The sequence below is a fragment of the Panthera leo genome, chromosome E3 (genome assembly GCF_018350215.1).
Source record: "Panthera leo isolate Ple1 chromosome E3, P.leo_Ple1_pat1.1, whole genome shotgun sequence".
Lineage (NCBI taxonomy): Eukaryota > Metazoa > Chordata > Mammalia > Carnivora > Felidae > Panthera > Panthera leo.
In genome coordinates this window covers 27303469-27317227 of record NC_056694.1, presented here as the reverse complement: position 1 = coordinate 27317227, position 13759 = coordinate 27303469, and the positions used below count along the sequence as shown (strand labels likewise).

Here is a 13759-nt window from a genome sequence, read left to right as displayed (position 1 = left end):
ACAGTGTTGTGCCCAGAGCCACCCGCTGAGCAAATGGCAGAGGTCAGATCTGAATGCACTATGCCTCACGTCCCTGTCTTTACCCAAGACTTAGGGCTTGCTCATTAAATGACAGCAAGGTACCAGCTAAAAAAGTCCTCCTGCTGCAACTTACTAAGTGCTGAATATATATCAAGCACCATGCTAAATACTCTTTTGTTAAATAGAATTAAATATCAGTGTGCCACATTACTTACTCTCTGTCTCACCGTTGCAAAGTAGGTCCTCTTACCCCCTTTTTTGTAAATCAGAAAATTAAGGCTCTGAGGGGTAAATCTTGGCCTCTCCTGGGGTTAAGGGGTGAGGGCTGGATTCCAAGCCAGCTCCATCCATCCAGTGCCCTCCTTCCTTATCCCATGATGTGTTTCCTGTTAACATAACTCAATTCGCTGAACTGAATTCACACCAGGCTTATTATTTAGGGTTCTGTTAAAGAAGGGCCTGCCCATGCCCATCATGGCCCACGGGCTTCTCAGTACTGGCCAGCCAAGCCATGTGCAGTGTATGCCAACGAGCTTGGGCGAGAGGCCTGGGTTAGGTCTATTTGCATTGGCAGCCTGGGTAATTGCGTATTCGAATTGGGTACGACCATGCACACTGCCCCTCCACCATTCATCTACCCTGGCATTGAGGTCCTTTTGGAAGCAGGTGTGGGCTTCTCCCCCAGTGGCCCTCCCAGTGGCCCTGGTCACCCTGGTGATGGGAATGAAGCCTCAGACACTGGGTTCAACAGCAAACCACCAGTCATCTGGCTCTGCGTCTACATGGCACAAAAGGAAGCCATAAACTGGTCGTGATGAGCAAGCGGGTCGGACAGCTTGTCCCTTTGACATCATCTCTACTCCTAATAGCTGCTGAGAGGCAGTGTGGTTTTGGCGGGCATGACCACTGGACCCTGACTACCTGGGTTCAAATCCTGGCTCCTCCCCTTACTAGATCTAGATTCAGACACGTAACATCCCTGAACCTTAGTGCTCCCATCCAAAACACAGGGAGAGAAATGGAGCATCTTCTTGATAGGGTCATCACGAGGATTACGGGAACTGGTATGTGCAAAGGGGCTTGGGGTAGAGCTTCGGACATGTAAGTGCCATATGTGTATTTTCTAATAGATGGCATGTTTCCTCGGCACCTGGCATGTGTCGAGCCCTGTGTTCTGTGTTTCATCAATTTGGTTCCTGGGAGGACAGTGCCAGCCTCAGCCCCCCTGGGTCGGATGAGGGAACTGAGGCACAGAGAGGTGAAATGATGTCTCCCAGATCCAAGGGTCCCTGGACACAATAATCAAGAATGAGTCAGGAAGGAGACATGATGCCCTTGGGAGTATCCATCTCTTTCTCAGTCCCTGATCTCATACAGTCCACGAATGACTTCTCATTGAGCTGGAATGACAGAACTTTGTGAGTCAGTCGTGTTGATTAGTGGCTGATTCAGAGAACGCTGAGGAACGCGTATACAGGACCTGTCATTTTACAGATGAGAAAATTGGACTGTCTCCAAAGCAAGACAGCCACCCGGGTCTTCTCCCGCCCTGTCCAGTGTTCTTTCTCTACAAAAAATAAGAGCTATGGTGTATCAGTGAGCGGGTAGTTGTAAAACAAACACAGCCACCCCCCTCCACCTCCTTAAAGCAGAAACAAGGGGCCCAGGTTCAGTCAATGGGGTGAGGAGAGACCCACTCTGAAATCGGAACATGGGAAAACCAAGGAGAAACAGACATGGATCCTTAATTCACCTCCAAACAGAAGCCCGGGTCACATAACCTGCCTCTCGGAGCCATACTGGGTTTAGCATATTTCTCCCTGATTGAAATTGGCTCCACACATGCCCAAGGTTGAATAAGAATAGAGGACATTATTGCATTTAATTATTTCTCTAGAATAAAAATGGATTCTAGCGGCAGCCTAGACGTAAGGCATCAGCAGAGCAATTAGAGTTTTGGAGCTCTCAAGCAAACATTTGAATGTACAATCATTGTAATAAGTACATTAAAATAAAATAAGTCAAAGGGTTGCATTTGCATAAATAACTCAAGGTGAGAGTGTTGAATTGGTTAAGAATAAAGGGGACACAGCTAGTTGATCCTAATGAGAAAATAATAACCAATCTGTCCTGCAGGCAGAGACCGTCAGGGGTGAGATGGTTGAGGCCCAGTGCTCATAGGTAGCAAACCTAATCTGGATTCAGTGGTTATTCTTCTTCCTGCTTTGGGTGGCAGGCACATTCTGGAAGTTTTACATAACATTCATCCTCACTAAAATTCCCATGAGGTAAGTACTGTCATCATTCCCGTTTTCAAGATGAGGTGACTGAGGCACAAGGAGTTTGAGTCACTTCATTTCTAGCAGCATGACCTTGGTCAGGTTGTTTAACCTCCCTCTGCCTTCATGTCCTTCCCTCAATTAGGACTACTCCTGCCTGCTTCCGTGGGTGTTTGAGAGGATTCAGGACACAAGGTGTATAAAGGGCCACGGTAGGAGGGGATGTGAGTGCTGAGGACAGGATGGTTATCTTGCTTGTATCTGCCTAGAAACCTCCCACGGTTGGTTTTCATAGGGAAGAGGACCTGGATTTGGATGTCTGGGTCTTGATTCTCTGGGGAAAGAAGAGCAGAGCAGAGAGCTGTTGACCCTTGGTGTGCAGGTGAAGAGTTACTGGGAAGGTCAGGCAGTATCTCACGTCCATCGAGGGATGGATAGAGAAAATGTGGTGTGTACATTCAGTGGAACATTATTTGGCCTTAAGAAAGAAGGAAATCCTGGGGTGCCTGGGAGGGCTCAGTCGGTTAAGCATCCAACTCTTGATTTCAGCTCAGGTCACAATCTCATGGTCCCTGGGATCGAGCCCCACATCAGGATCTGCGCTGACAGTGCAAAGCCTGCTTAGGATTCTCTCTGTCCCTCTCTCTCTGCCCCTCCCCTGCTCATACATGTCCCCTCCCCCCTCAAACATTTTTTTTTAAAAAAAGAGAAGGAAATCCTGCCATATGCAATACCATGGATGGACCTGGAAGACAATGCAAGATGAAATAAAGCTAATCACAGAAATACAAATACTGCATGAGCCCACTTAGGCGAGACAGCTAAAATAGTCACACTCAGCGAATCCATAAAATGGTGGTTGACAGGAGCTGGGGGAGCCAGAAATGGGGAATTGCTAATCAAGTGGCATAAAGTCTCAATTACGCATGATGAATACATTCTAGAGATGTTTTGTACAACATCACACCTATAGGTAGCAATATAGCATCATGCGCTTAAAAATGGGTTAAGAGAGTAGATCCTATGTTAAGTATTCATACCACAATAAAATTTTAAAAAGAACAGAGTGGGTACAAGCCAAGGGAGAATTCATCAGCTACTGTAGAAAGCAGAGGTGACTCCATGAGCCAGGAGATCTCAGACCTCTGAATGACGCCTGGTTGTCATTGAATGTGCCCCTCACTGACCTTTCTGGAAGCTGTCTAGTATCTTTGAACTCTTGATTCCAGAAGACAAATCTTTCCCTTTCCTCTTGCCCTGGAATCTTTTGATTTCCTTTGGCAGCTGTGGAGCGTCTGGGGCCAGGCGGAAGGCCACAGGGAGACACAGAGCCAACCATTCCCATTGTGGGGGCCTCTCTGAGTAGATGACGCATTAATCAGGAGTTATATTAGAATTGATGGTGGCGCCTGGCCCTGATATCACAAATTAACTGGAGGAATCAGATGTTCTCCGATGGTCAGATTAGCTTCATTGATTGCAGTGTTTCCTGTGTCTGGTTTTGTCTGGAGAAGTTCTTCCAGAAAGTGAGAGAGAACGAGAGCTTTTGAAATCGGTGGCTTATGGAGGTTTTCTGCTCAGACTTGTGATCCTCCCTTAATGAGGAAAGAGAGCAACCCCAGAATAACACTTGGGCTGTGTGTGATAAGAGAGGATACACATTGCTGCAAAGACAGAGACTCTTCCGCTTACTCCCACCTTCTTGTTAACTCCTAGAAAACGAGCTTGGGGTCAGAACTGAAATTCATGTTTTCAGACAGCAGTAGTCATCGAACTGATTTTCTGTCAGAGGCAAAACCAAACGAAAAAAGGCACCCCAAAACTGACTCCTGAATCTGAGGACCGCTCGGAGGAAGAAAGCAGCCCAGGTTGGCTCCTGTATCAGTCAGGATGAGTTACTCTGCTGCCGTAACAAAGATCCCCGTGAGTCAGTGAGGGAAACAGCACAAGAGTTATGAGAGTTGGTCCCCGCTCCACACTATGCTCACTTGGGGATGCCGGACCTTCACCATCAGGAGTGTGGTGGGATGCTATGGAGGAAAGGGGAATGTGGCAAACCGTGCCCTGATTCCTTTCGCTTGTCTTGGCCACAGCATGTTGCTTGGCTGTGCCTGATTTGCAGGGTATGGGGAGTACAGCCCTACCGTGTGCTGAGACGAAAAAGAACTGAAGTGTTTGTCAAGAGCCTTATTAGAAAACCAGCCTCCCAAGACCCATTTCCATTCCAGCCTGGGCTAAGATGAACAAAGAGGGAAACCGCCCCTCCACTCCCCGCAGTAGACAAGGGGGAGCTCACTCCTCCTCAGTTTACCTCCCAGCCAAACGGAAGGGGCGGTGCACCGTAGCAAATTGTAGAAGCAGACCTGTGCGATCTCACTTCCTACCCCAGTTGACTTTGGGCAGGCCACTGAGCATCCTCGAGCTCTCCCCCCCATCTTTTGTAAGATGGGAGAAGCGCAGTACCTGCCTTGGAAGTTGTTTTTGAAGGTTGAGTGGCACCCCACATGTCAGGACTTAGTTTGGTGCGTGGCACCTGGTATGTGCTCAGGAAGGTTAGAGCGACAGGCCTCGGCTTCTCTTTGTGTCAAGTGGCAAGGACAGTAATGCTTACGGGGTGACTGCATCCAGGAAGTGATACCTGTGAGCCACTGAGTCTGTGGTGCGTGACTTGTGGAAAGTGCTCAAGAATGTGGCTGAGAGGCTGCTTGGGTTTCTGTGAGGGCCTCTGGACAGGAAGAAGGGAAAAGACCAACATCAGGGGGGTTCACTTAGGTTATAAGAACAGAGGTGTGGTGTCTCAGCAAGGGTGATTTCTTGGAAGAAGTGTGGGGAGGGAAGAAGGGCTGGAAGCAGGGGTCAGAGCTGACACTTTGCCCTTCACGGACCAGGATAGAAGACTTGTGTATCACCAGCAGCTGTGCTGGGACCCAGTACAGACTCCGCTCTCCCTTCTTGGTGGCTGCTTCCTCCTTCCTACTCCTTTACCTCCTGGCTCTTGCTGCCTTGTGGCCCTACTTACCGTCCCTCTTTCTGTGTGACTGCTTGCATCCTGATGAGCCACTGGCCAGACTTGAGATGGCTCCTTGGAGGTGGCATGCGTATTCCAGATCCACGTAGCTGGGCTGGAGTGGATGGGAAGGGACCCTGTGGTCGGAGGTCAGGCTGCAGTGCCCAAGGAGCTGGAGTGATGAGGGTCCACAGGGCTCTATAGCTTCTTGCAAGTGGGTAGGGGAATTGGTAACCCAGGCCATGGGGCCTGCAGCCGAATCCCAGCTTCACCACCAACCAGCTGGGGTACGTTGGGCAAGCTCACGAACGGTCAGTTCCCTCACATGCAAAATGAGAAGACTAGTGATGTCCCGGAGAAATTGGTGCTGGATCCTGGAGAGATGGGGCAAAGGCAACAAGGAGGCAGCCATATGTGACTTCTTTTCCAGACCATTACTAGGCCACGTGGGAACAGTGGGCACAGGGATGTAAACCAAGCCCAGGGGAAGAGGAACCTCCTGAGCCCATACTCCTGGAGAGCCGGTGTCTGCCTACTTTTTCTTAAAAGGCCAGATAGAAATATTTAGGCAGGCCAGAGGGATCGTATTGCAACCATCACTTCTGGTGTTGGAGCGGGAAAGCAGTCATAGACAGTACATAAGCCAACAGTGGTGGCTGTTTTTCAATAAAACTTTATTTACAGAAGTGGATGGCACTCAGGATTAGGCCCCCGGGGGCCACAGTTTGCCCACCTGCTAGAGTAGGAGCTGCGTGGAGAACTTCAGCCCACTCACAGGCCCCAGCCCCAGCCCCGCCTCTGCCATTTTGTTTGACCATCTTCTTCCCCGGCAACTGTTAACAGGCACATTTAGGAAAACCGAAGGGGATTCTTCCCTCAGAATTGCTACTGATGGCCATTGTGTTTCTATAGCAACGGGGGTAGATTTATGGAGCCAACTAGCATCGTCTGTGGCTCTAGAGGTCCCCTCTGGGTCTAGCTTTAGAACAGTGGGTACTCTTTTCAGGTTAAGGCCTTGGTAATGGGCTCTATGCAGAAGCAACTTGTTTTGGAAATGATGCAAGGTGTTCGTTGAATGGTACATTTGCTATGAGCTCAAAACGGCCAGGGCCCGCCTAGGCATGGAGAAGCTGAGTTGGGGGCCTTCCTGGAAAGATTCCTAGCAGGCATGGTCTCCAGAAGGACTCTTGGCCTTTCTCCTGACACCCGGTGACTTAATCAGTTCTGCTCCAGGTACAAACATCAGGAGTCGAGCCCAAACACAAGAGTGTTACAGGTTTGCCTCCCCGCCCGGGATTCATTGTAAAGATCATAATGCAACAGGTGCTTTTCCTCCAAAACAGCCAGGACGTCTCTCCCTCAGAGTTCACTCTGGCTCCACCTCATTTCTCGTATGGGTGTAGACCTCTGAGCATGTCCAAAGGAAGTAGATTATATATAATATCCTGCCTATATTTTCTCCCCTTATAACTTTCTTATGACATTCCCAGCCCTTAAATAAACCATCACAGCACTCTCTGCTAGAAGGTAAACAGGAAACTAGAACAGAATATCCAGGATCCAGGGGCAGAAACAATTAAGGAAACTTACTTGAAAGGGAGGCGTGGTTAGTTACAAAGCATTGGGGTCCATGGACATAGCATTTAGATTTTTCAAAGTCTTGGTCCCTAGTTGGAACATCCTTCTATTTCCAGATGGGGAAACTTAGGTCCGGAGAGCAAAGTCTACCTTAGGTTAAGCCCATAGCGAAGGTATCACACGAAACTGGGGCCCAGACCTCCAAACCTATGTGCCCCACTCTCCAGGGGCCAACCTACTTGGCACGACCGCTCAGTGACATTTCTCCTCTGTGTTTCCTCCCGTCTTCTCCAGGACGGCTACTTTTCTCACCGGCCAAAAGAGAAAGTGCGAACAGACAGCAACAATGAGAACTCCGTCCCCAAAGATTTTGAGAATGTGGACAACAGCAACTTTGCCCCTAGGACTCAAAAGCAAAAGCACCAGCCTGAGCTGGCAAAGAAGGCCCCGAGTAGACAGAAGGAGCTCTTGAAGAGGAAGCTGGAGGAGGAGAAGGGGAAGGGGCATCCGTTCCCGGGCAAGGGCACCAACGAGGTGCTGCCTCCTGGTGAGAAAGCCGCCGTGAACGGGAGCCGTGGGAAGGATGTCCCAAGACAGCCCCACAGCAGGAAAAGCGGGGGCAGCTCCCCTGAGATCAAGTATGACCAGCCCCCCAAGTGTGACATCTCGGGCAAGGAGGCCATCTCTGCCCTGTCCCGTGCCAAGTCCAAGCACTGCCGCCAGGAGATCGGGGAAACCTACTGCCGCCACAAGCTCGGGCTGCTGATGCCCAAGAAGGTGACTCGGTTCTGCCCCCTGGAAGGTAAGCTCGAGCCCTGGCTCTGACTCATCCTCCTGCTCAGTGCCGTTCTGCTCCCATTTCTCAGACCTTCTGAGAAGGAGCGCCCTATTTTGCCCTGTTTTTCTTATTTTTTTTTTTTAACATTTGTTTAGTTTTGAGAGAGAGACAGAAACAGAGCATGAGTGCGGGAGGGTCAGAAAGAGAGGGAGACACAGAACCGGAAGCAGGCTCCAGGCTCTGAGCTGTCACAGCACGGAGCCTGATGTGGGGCTTGAACCCATAAACCGCGAGATCATGACCTGAACTGAAGTCGGATGCTTAACCGACTGAGCCTCCCCGGCTCCCCAGGACCACCCTATTTTCCAAACCCCTGATCAACACAAAAGATATTTTCTCCTGGGAGTGTTTGAATTCTGAAGTTTTGTATAAGAAAAGCTTTGGAAAAATCAAGTTACGTTTGGTTATAGCTTTAGCCAATCGTCATTATGGCAATGGGTAAAAGACACAAAATCAGGGCTGATGTGGAATCCGAGGTGATCACATTCCATAGGGTTCGTTTTCTCTCTCCACAGACTATTGGGATTAAGATTGACACAAATATTACTGTAATTGAATATGATTTGAAAGGTTTCTAATTGGTTACATTGACTTTGGAGGTTCTGCAAAAACAACCTTCCTGTTTTCTCTATCTAAAATTCCTTCCTCTCTCCTTCCCACCATCTGTCTCTCCCCACTTCCCGCCCTGTACTGGGGACTCTTCTATGTGCTGATGGCCAGTGACAAATCAGATGTCTTGCTGTGATACAGGGAGAGGTTGGGGCTATAACAGGTGTTCATAAGCACAGCAGGGTGTGGGGGATGGTTCAGAAGGTGTGAAGTGTTACTCATTGTATTTCTGCACCTGACCTCATGCCCTTGACCAGATCTCATGTGTTTCTTGGTGTGTATTACTTCCTCCAGTGCCTGCAAGGGACAGGCAGTTAGGGAGTGCTCGCTATGTGCCAGGCACTGCACGAGGCACTTAGCATTCTGTTAGCTCATGTTAGCTCATCTCATCTACCATCCTGTGATGTTAGCCCTGTCGTGAGCCTAATTTTTTTTTCCACTTTTTAGGATTCAGGTCAGATAGACAGGAGCCATGTGTGTAAGAGGTGTGAAGGGATATGCAACAAACCACTTAAGTGTTGGTTCCCCTTTGTGCAGGGTGCAGACAACCTTGGATTTGTCCTCAATGTTTTATCTGTATTTTTTTGAGTTTTCAGTTGTAAACGTGTATGTGGACTCTACTCTCTTTTAAATGGAAAGATTTAAAAAGAAAAGGTTCATTTCTCCCTTGGATTTCAACGCTAGTCTGAGCTGTCCATGTGGTGTGCATTTATATTCCTGATGGCACTTGGCTGATAGGGTGTAGGGATGAATGAGTGGAGGAAGAAGTTTCCAGAATCTTTTGTTTACCGGCACGTGACTCAGCAGAGAAGTGTCGGAGGCCTGAGTTGAATGCCCTTCGGTGAAAATAATTCCGGGTACTCCTTCTACCAGGGGCCAACCCTCTGTTTCTGCAAAGGGCCAGAGAGAAAACAGTTGAGGCTTTGCGGGCATACAGTCTCTGTGCCAACTACCCGACTCTGCTGTTGTGGCGCAAAAGGAGCCGTGAGCGATATGTGCACAGAGCACTTAGTTATGTTCCAAGAAGACTCACTGTACAAAAGCAGGCGGTGGGCAGGCTTTGGCCTGTGGGCCGCAGTGTGCGTACCCCTGCTAGATCCTAATCTCACGTAGTAGTATTTTCCACCCGGTTTGTGCCTTATGTCATTGATTCCTCACAACAGCCCTGGAAGGCAGGTCTGCTATCAGCCCTTTGTATCGATGAGGAAATTGCTCCTGAAAGATGTTTAGGACATGGTGAGAGGTGTGTGGCTAGTCGAGCTGGGATTGGAACTCGGGTCGAAGAGCCTTTCCCTCGTCAGGAGGCAGAAGGTTTCACTTTAGCTCACACCGTCGGACCTTAAGGATGCCTGCAGCCTGGAGGTGGTATTTCTCAATGCTCAGTAGCCCTTGCAAGGAGCAGGGAGGGCGGTAATGGGGAAACAGAGCCGAAGTGGCCAGTGGAGGCCAGGGGCTCCCACCCTGTGCTGAGACACCCCCAGGGTGGTTGGGCAGCGTGTTTCCCGGGGGTTTCCCGTGGACTCCACTGCGTCAGCCAACATGGCACACCCTCCCGGGACCTCTGAGCTGGTTAATAAGATTGGCATTTAAGAGCCATTGCACACCCAGCCCGGCAATGCATTAATTTGCTGCACCACAGCCTCCCCTTTTGCAATAAATTTACTGTGAATAGACTAATTGCAAAATAACCCTAATTGGGTAGTTATCAATGAACAACTTCCCGTGGAACAAAACGGCTTACAATTAATAGCATTTAAGCCATAAACTATTCTTCTGCAGAAAGCTAAGATGTAATTACACCCCATACGGAGATCGTATTCCCTTTCTGGAAACCATGACACCCGGATTTCCCTCTGCTTAGGAGGGATTTGAGCTTCAGCCTATGGCCCTTTTATTTCCTGCTACATGAGGAAATGGAGGTAGGAGGGCAGGGAGATGTAATATGTGTGTAAATACACATATGTGCACACAAGGATGTATGCATGGGGTTTGTCATGTTGCCGAACTCCATATCACCCAGACTTCAGCCAATATGCTGCCGGAAGTTGGATATAATTAGGGAAGCAGTTCTTGGGGGGGGGGGGGGGAAGGGGTGTCTGAAAAACCCAGAGGAAAGGAAATGGGGTTTGAATGTCAACTTTGTAAATGGCTTCTGCTCCTCGCGCCCCCTGCCCCCATCCCGGCCCTTTGACTCTAGCAGCACTCAAGGAAAAGGAAGAGTCTAGAACCCCAGGAGCGGGTTTGCTATCTTTGGGGCCGTTCCTTGCCTTTGTGACTTAACCACTTGGCTCCGCCTCCTGGAGGCAGCACCTGGCATGGCAGCGCATGTCCCCATGCAGAGGAGGGATCCCTACGCCATCCGCTCACAGCCACCGAGAGATCTGTCCGCTCACAGCCTCCAAGAGGGGGATGCATGGATGGTGGGAGATCATCCCGTGGTGGTCTCTCACTGCAGCCGCCAGGCCACCCGCCCGAACCCCTTCTGCAGCCAGGCAGCCCCCACAATTGGCTGGGCTCCCTGTCCCTTCAGCTGGACCTCCTACTGTTTGATGGAGATGAAACCATGTCAGATGGAAGGCTAAGGGTGGCCTGGGCTGGAAAAAGAGGTTTTCTCCAGCCACAGGGTTTTGAATTGCGGTTGTGCCTTTACTAGGTGTGTGAGACCCTAACCTCTCGGTGCCTCAACTTCCTCATCTGTAAGATGGGCACAAAGACTCCTACGCTATCCTCATAAGGATTGCCGGCTGCAGTGGGAGCATGCGTATAAAATGCTTGGCGCGGACGGGGGATAGGCTGTTGGCAGTGGTATAAATGAAGGGAGCATTGAGAAATGGAGCGAATAGAAGGCCTCCTCAATGCTGACTTCCTGTGGCACCCCACCTTGTCTGGCTACCACCCCTCCCCCCACCTCCAGATCTCAGCCCAAATGCCACCTCCTCAGGGAAGTCTTCCTGGACCACATCTCCCCGGGAAGCCCTGACCACAGGAGAGACACTGACCCTGGGGAAGGGCAGAGGTAGTTTTTCTAATAAATGGCTTCCTTGATAAAGACTCTTCAACCTGTAGCTGGCACTCTGGTGCCAGGTGCTAGGTAATGCAGGTTTTAATGCCTCATTACAATTGGAACAATTAAATACCAGGAAGCCCCCTCCAAAGGCCTCATAGGCCTCTAGCCTCCCTCCATCTGGAGTTAAAATACCCCGAGGAAGGACTGCCATCCCCCACCCCAGTCACCCAGGTCTGTCCCGCATGCAGTCTCTGCAGTGCTAGGTAAAGCCAGTGGAGCCGTGCTTCCAAAGGCCTTTGCCTTCTGCAGCCTGCACGTTTGGGTGGAGAATAAGCTGGGGAAGATGTGAGACGTTTCCAGAGCAAGCTCTCAGCTGGGAGGTAGGGTGGGCTGCCACCGGACCAGGAACTTGGGCCTGAGCCCCTGGGTGACAGGGCAGTTCCCTGGTGAGTGACAGGCAGTGGGCTAGTCCTTTGCAGTCAGCTGACCAGCCGCGGGGCTGCGAGCATTTGCACCTGACGGGGGAAGCTGGCTCGAGTGTGAGGGCTAGAGATGGACAGAAAGGGGGTTTCCGATAGAAAGGCAACCGTTCAGGGAGCTGACAACGGTCTTTACCCATCAGCCTTTACGGGAGGCCAGAGGCTCTGGACGCATGGGCTTCTGGAGGGCGGTAGCCGGCTGCCTGCTTCAGAGTGGCAGATGGCACAGCCAGCTGCGGGAGGGCTGTCTGCTGTCCATCTCTCTGCATCCCGGGGGCAGTGGGATGACTACACAGCACGCATAGCTGGCTTCTAGAAAGCATGGTTGGCAGACTGGCACGGGAGGAAGACGGACATGTGGATGTCAGTTTGGCCAGTCTGAGTGCCCTGGGGCCCGTGCCTCAGTTTCCCCACCTGTCAGCCAGAGACCCTGACACCCCCCCACCCCCGCCCAGGATTTTTGCGGTATCCATCACGATGAGGAAATGAGAGAACAGCTGTGGAAGGTTAAAAGGCACCACATATCCCAGGACTGCATAGATCTCCTGCAGTCTGGCTAAGTGGCCGGGGCTGATTTGGTTTTCAAAAGGCCAGATTTGCAGAGGCCCCAGTCAGACCCTTCCGGGGCTCCTGTTGAAGAAGGCACAAAGCCCAGGAGAGAGGAGGTATTTCAGGGGTGGTTCCCTGGGATCAGAAAAACCGGGTCCCGGAGGTGCTTCTTGGGCTTCTCATGGAGGGAAAGAGACCGTGCGGAGTCCAGAGAACATCATCAGCCCTCACTTACGGGGCACCCAGTAGGCAGTGTTGAAAGCCAGTCCTCTGCAAGTGTTGTTTATTGAGGGCCAGATTGTAAATATGAGGCTTTGCAGGCCATATGGTCTCTGTCACAACCACTCGATTCTGCGTGGAAGAGTCAATAGATCAATAAATGACCAGCTGGCTGCGTTCCAATGAAATTTCGCTGATGGTCACCAAAATGTGAATTTCATAAAATTTTCATGTGTCATAAAATGTTATTCTTTTGATTATCTTTCAACCATTTAAAAATGTACCAAAAAGTCTTGTTAGCTCGAAGGCTGTACTGAAATAGGCAGCCAGGGGCTATAGTCGGCCGACCTTTGTTCCAGGACCTGACCCATAGCGGTGAGCAAATGCAGAGAATGCGTTGTTCCTGCGGGGTCTCGACTGGCACAGCTCGCGCCACCGAGTCCCCTGACCTAAGATGGACAGTGACTCTGAGAGGTGTGCCAGGAGATAGCGCCCCCTTCACAGAGCTTCTGCCCTAAAAGGAGAGGCCATAGGTGGCAAGTGAGCCAGTGGGTCTAGGGCCTGCCGTCTGGTGTAATGAAGCCGTGAAGACAAAGCAGAGAGGACAGGATGGGGACACTCGAGTTAGTTGATCACAGAGGCCTCTCTGAGCAGCAAGTGAGGGCAGTGCCACAGGGGAGAGGAACAGTCCTGGCAGACGGCCTGGCCTGTAGAAGCAGCCAGGTCAGTGTGGCTAGGCAGGGCAGGTGGCAAGGGCGGAGGGACAAGGGGTCGGCCCCAGGGGTAGGACAGGCCATGGCAGGGAGTTTTCACATGTCGTTTTTAGTGACATGGGAGCCGATGGTGGAACTGAACAGTTCTAACATGATCTTACTTCACTTTTTTTTTTTTTAACTTTATGCTACTTAAAATTTTTTTTAATGTTTGTTTATTTTTGAGAGAGCACAAGCAGGGGAGGGGCAGAGAGAGAGGGAGACAGAGAACCCCAAGCAGGCTCCAGGCTCTGAACTGTCAGCACAGAACCCCACGCAGGACTCGAACCCATGAACTGCGAGATCATGACCTGAGCCAAAATCGGACGCTTAACCAACTGAGCCACCCAGACGCCCCAATTTTATGCTACTAAAGGACTTTGTTTTATTTTATGATAAGAATACTTAACGTGAGATCCAC

The 13759-nt window shown here is 50.5% G+C and overlaps 1 protein-coding gene across 1 annotated transcript in view; it reads left to right on the top strand.

The window, feature by feature from the left end:
* The window catches only part of XYLT1 (xylosyltransferase 1), a 311203-nt gene that overhangs the window by 162959 nt on the left and 134485 nt on the right, over positions 1–13759 (top strand). The window contains exon 3 of the mRNA XM_042922618.1: positions 7180–7687. Within this exon, the coding sequence (XP_042778552.1) occupies positions 7180–7687 (508 nt within the window). The remainder of the gene's footprint in view (positions 1–7179; positions 7688–13759) is intronic.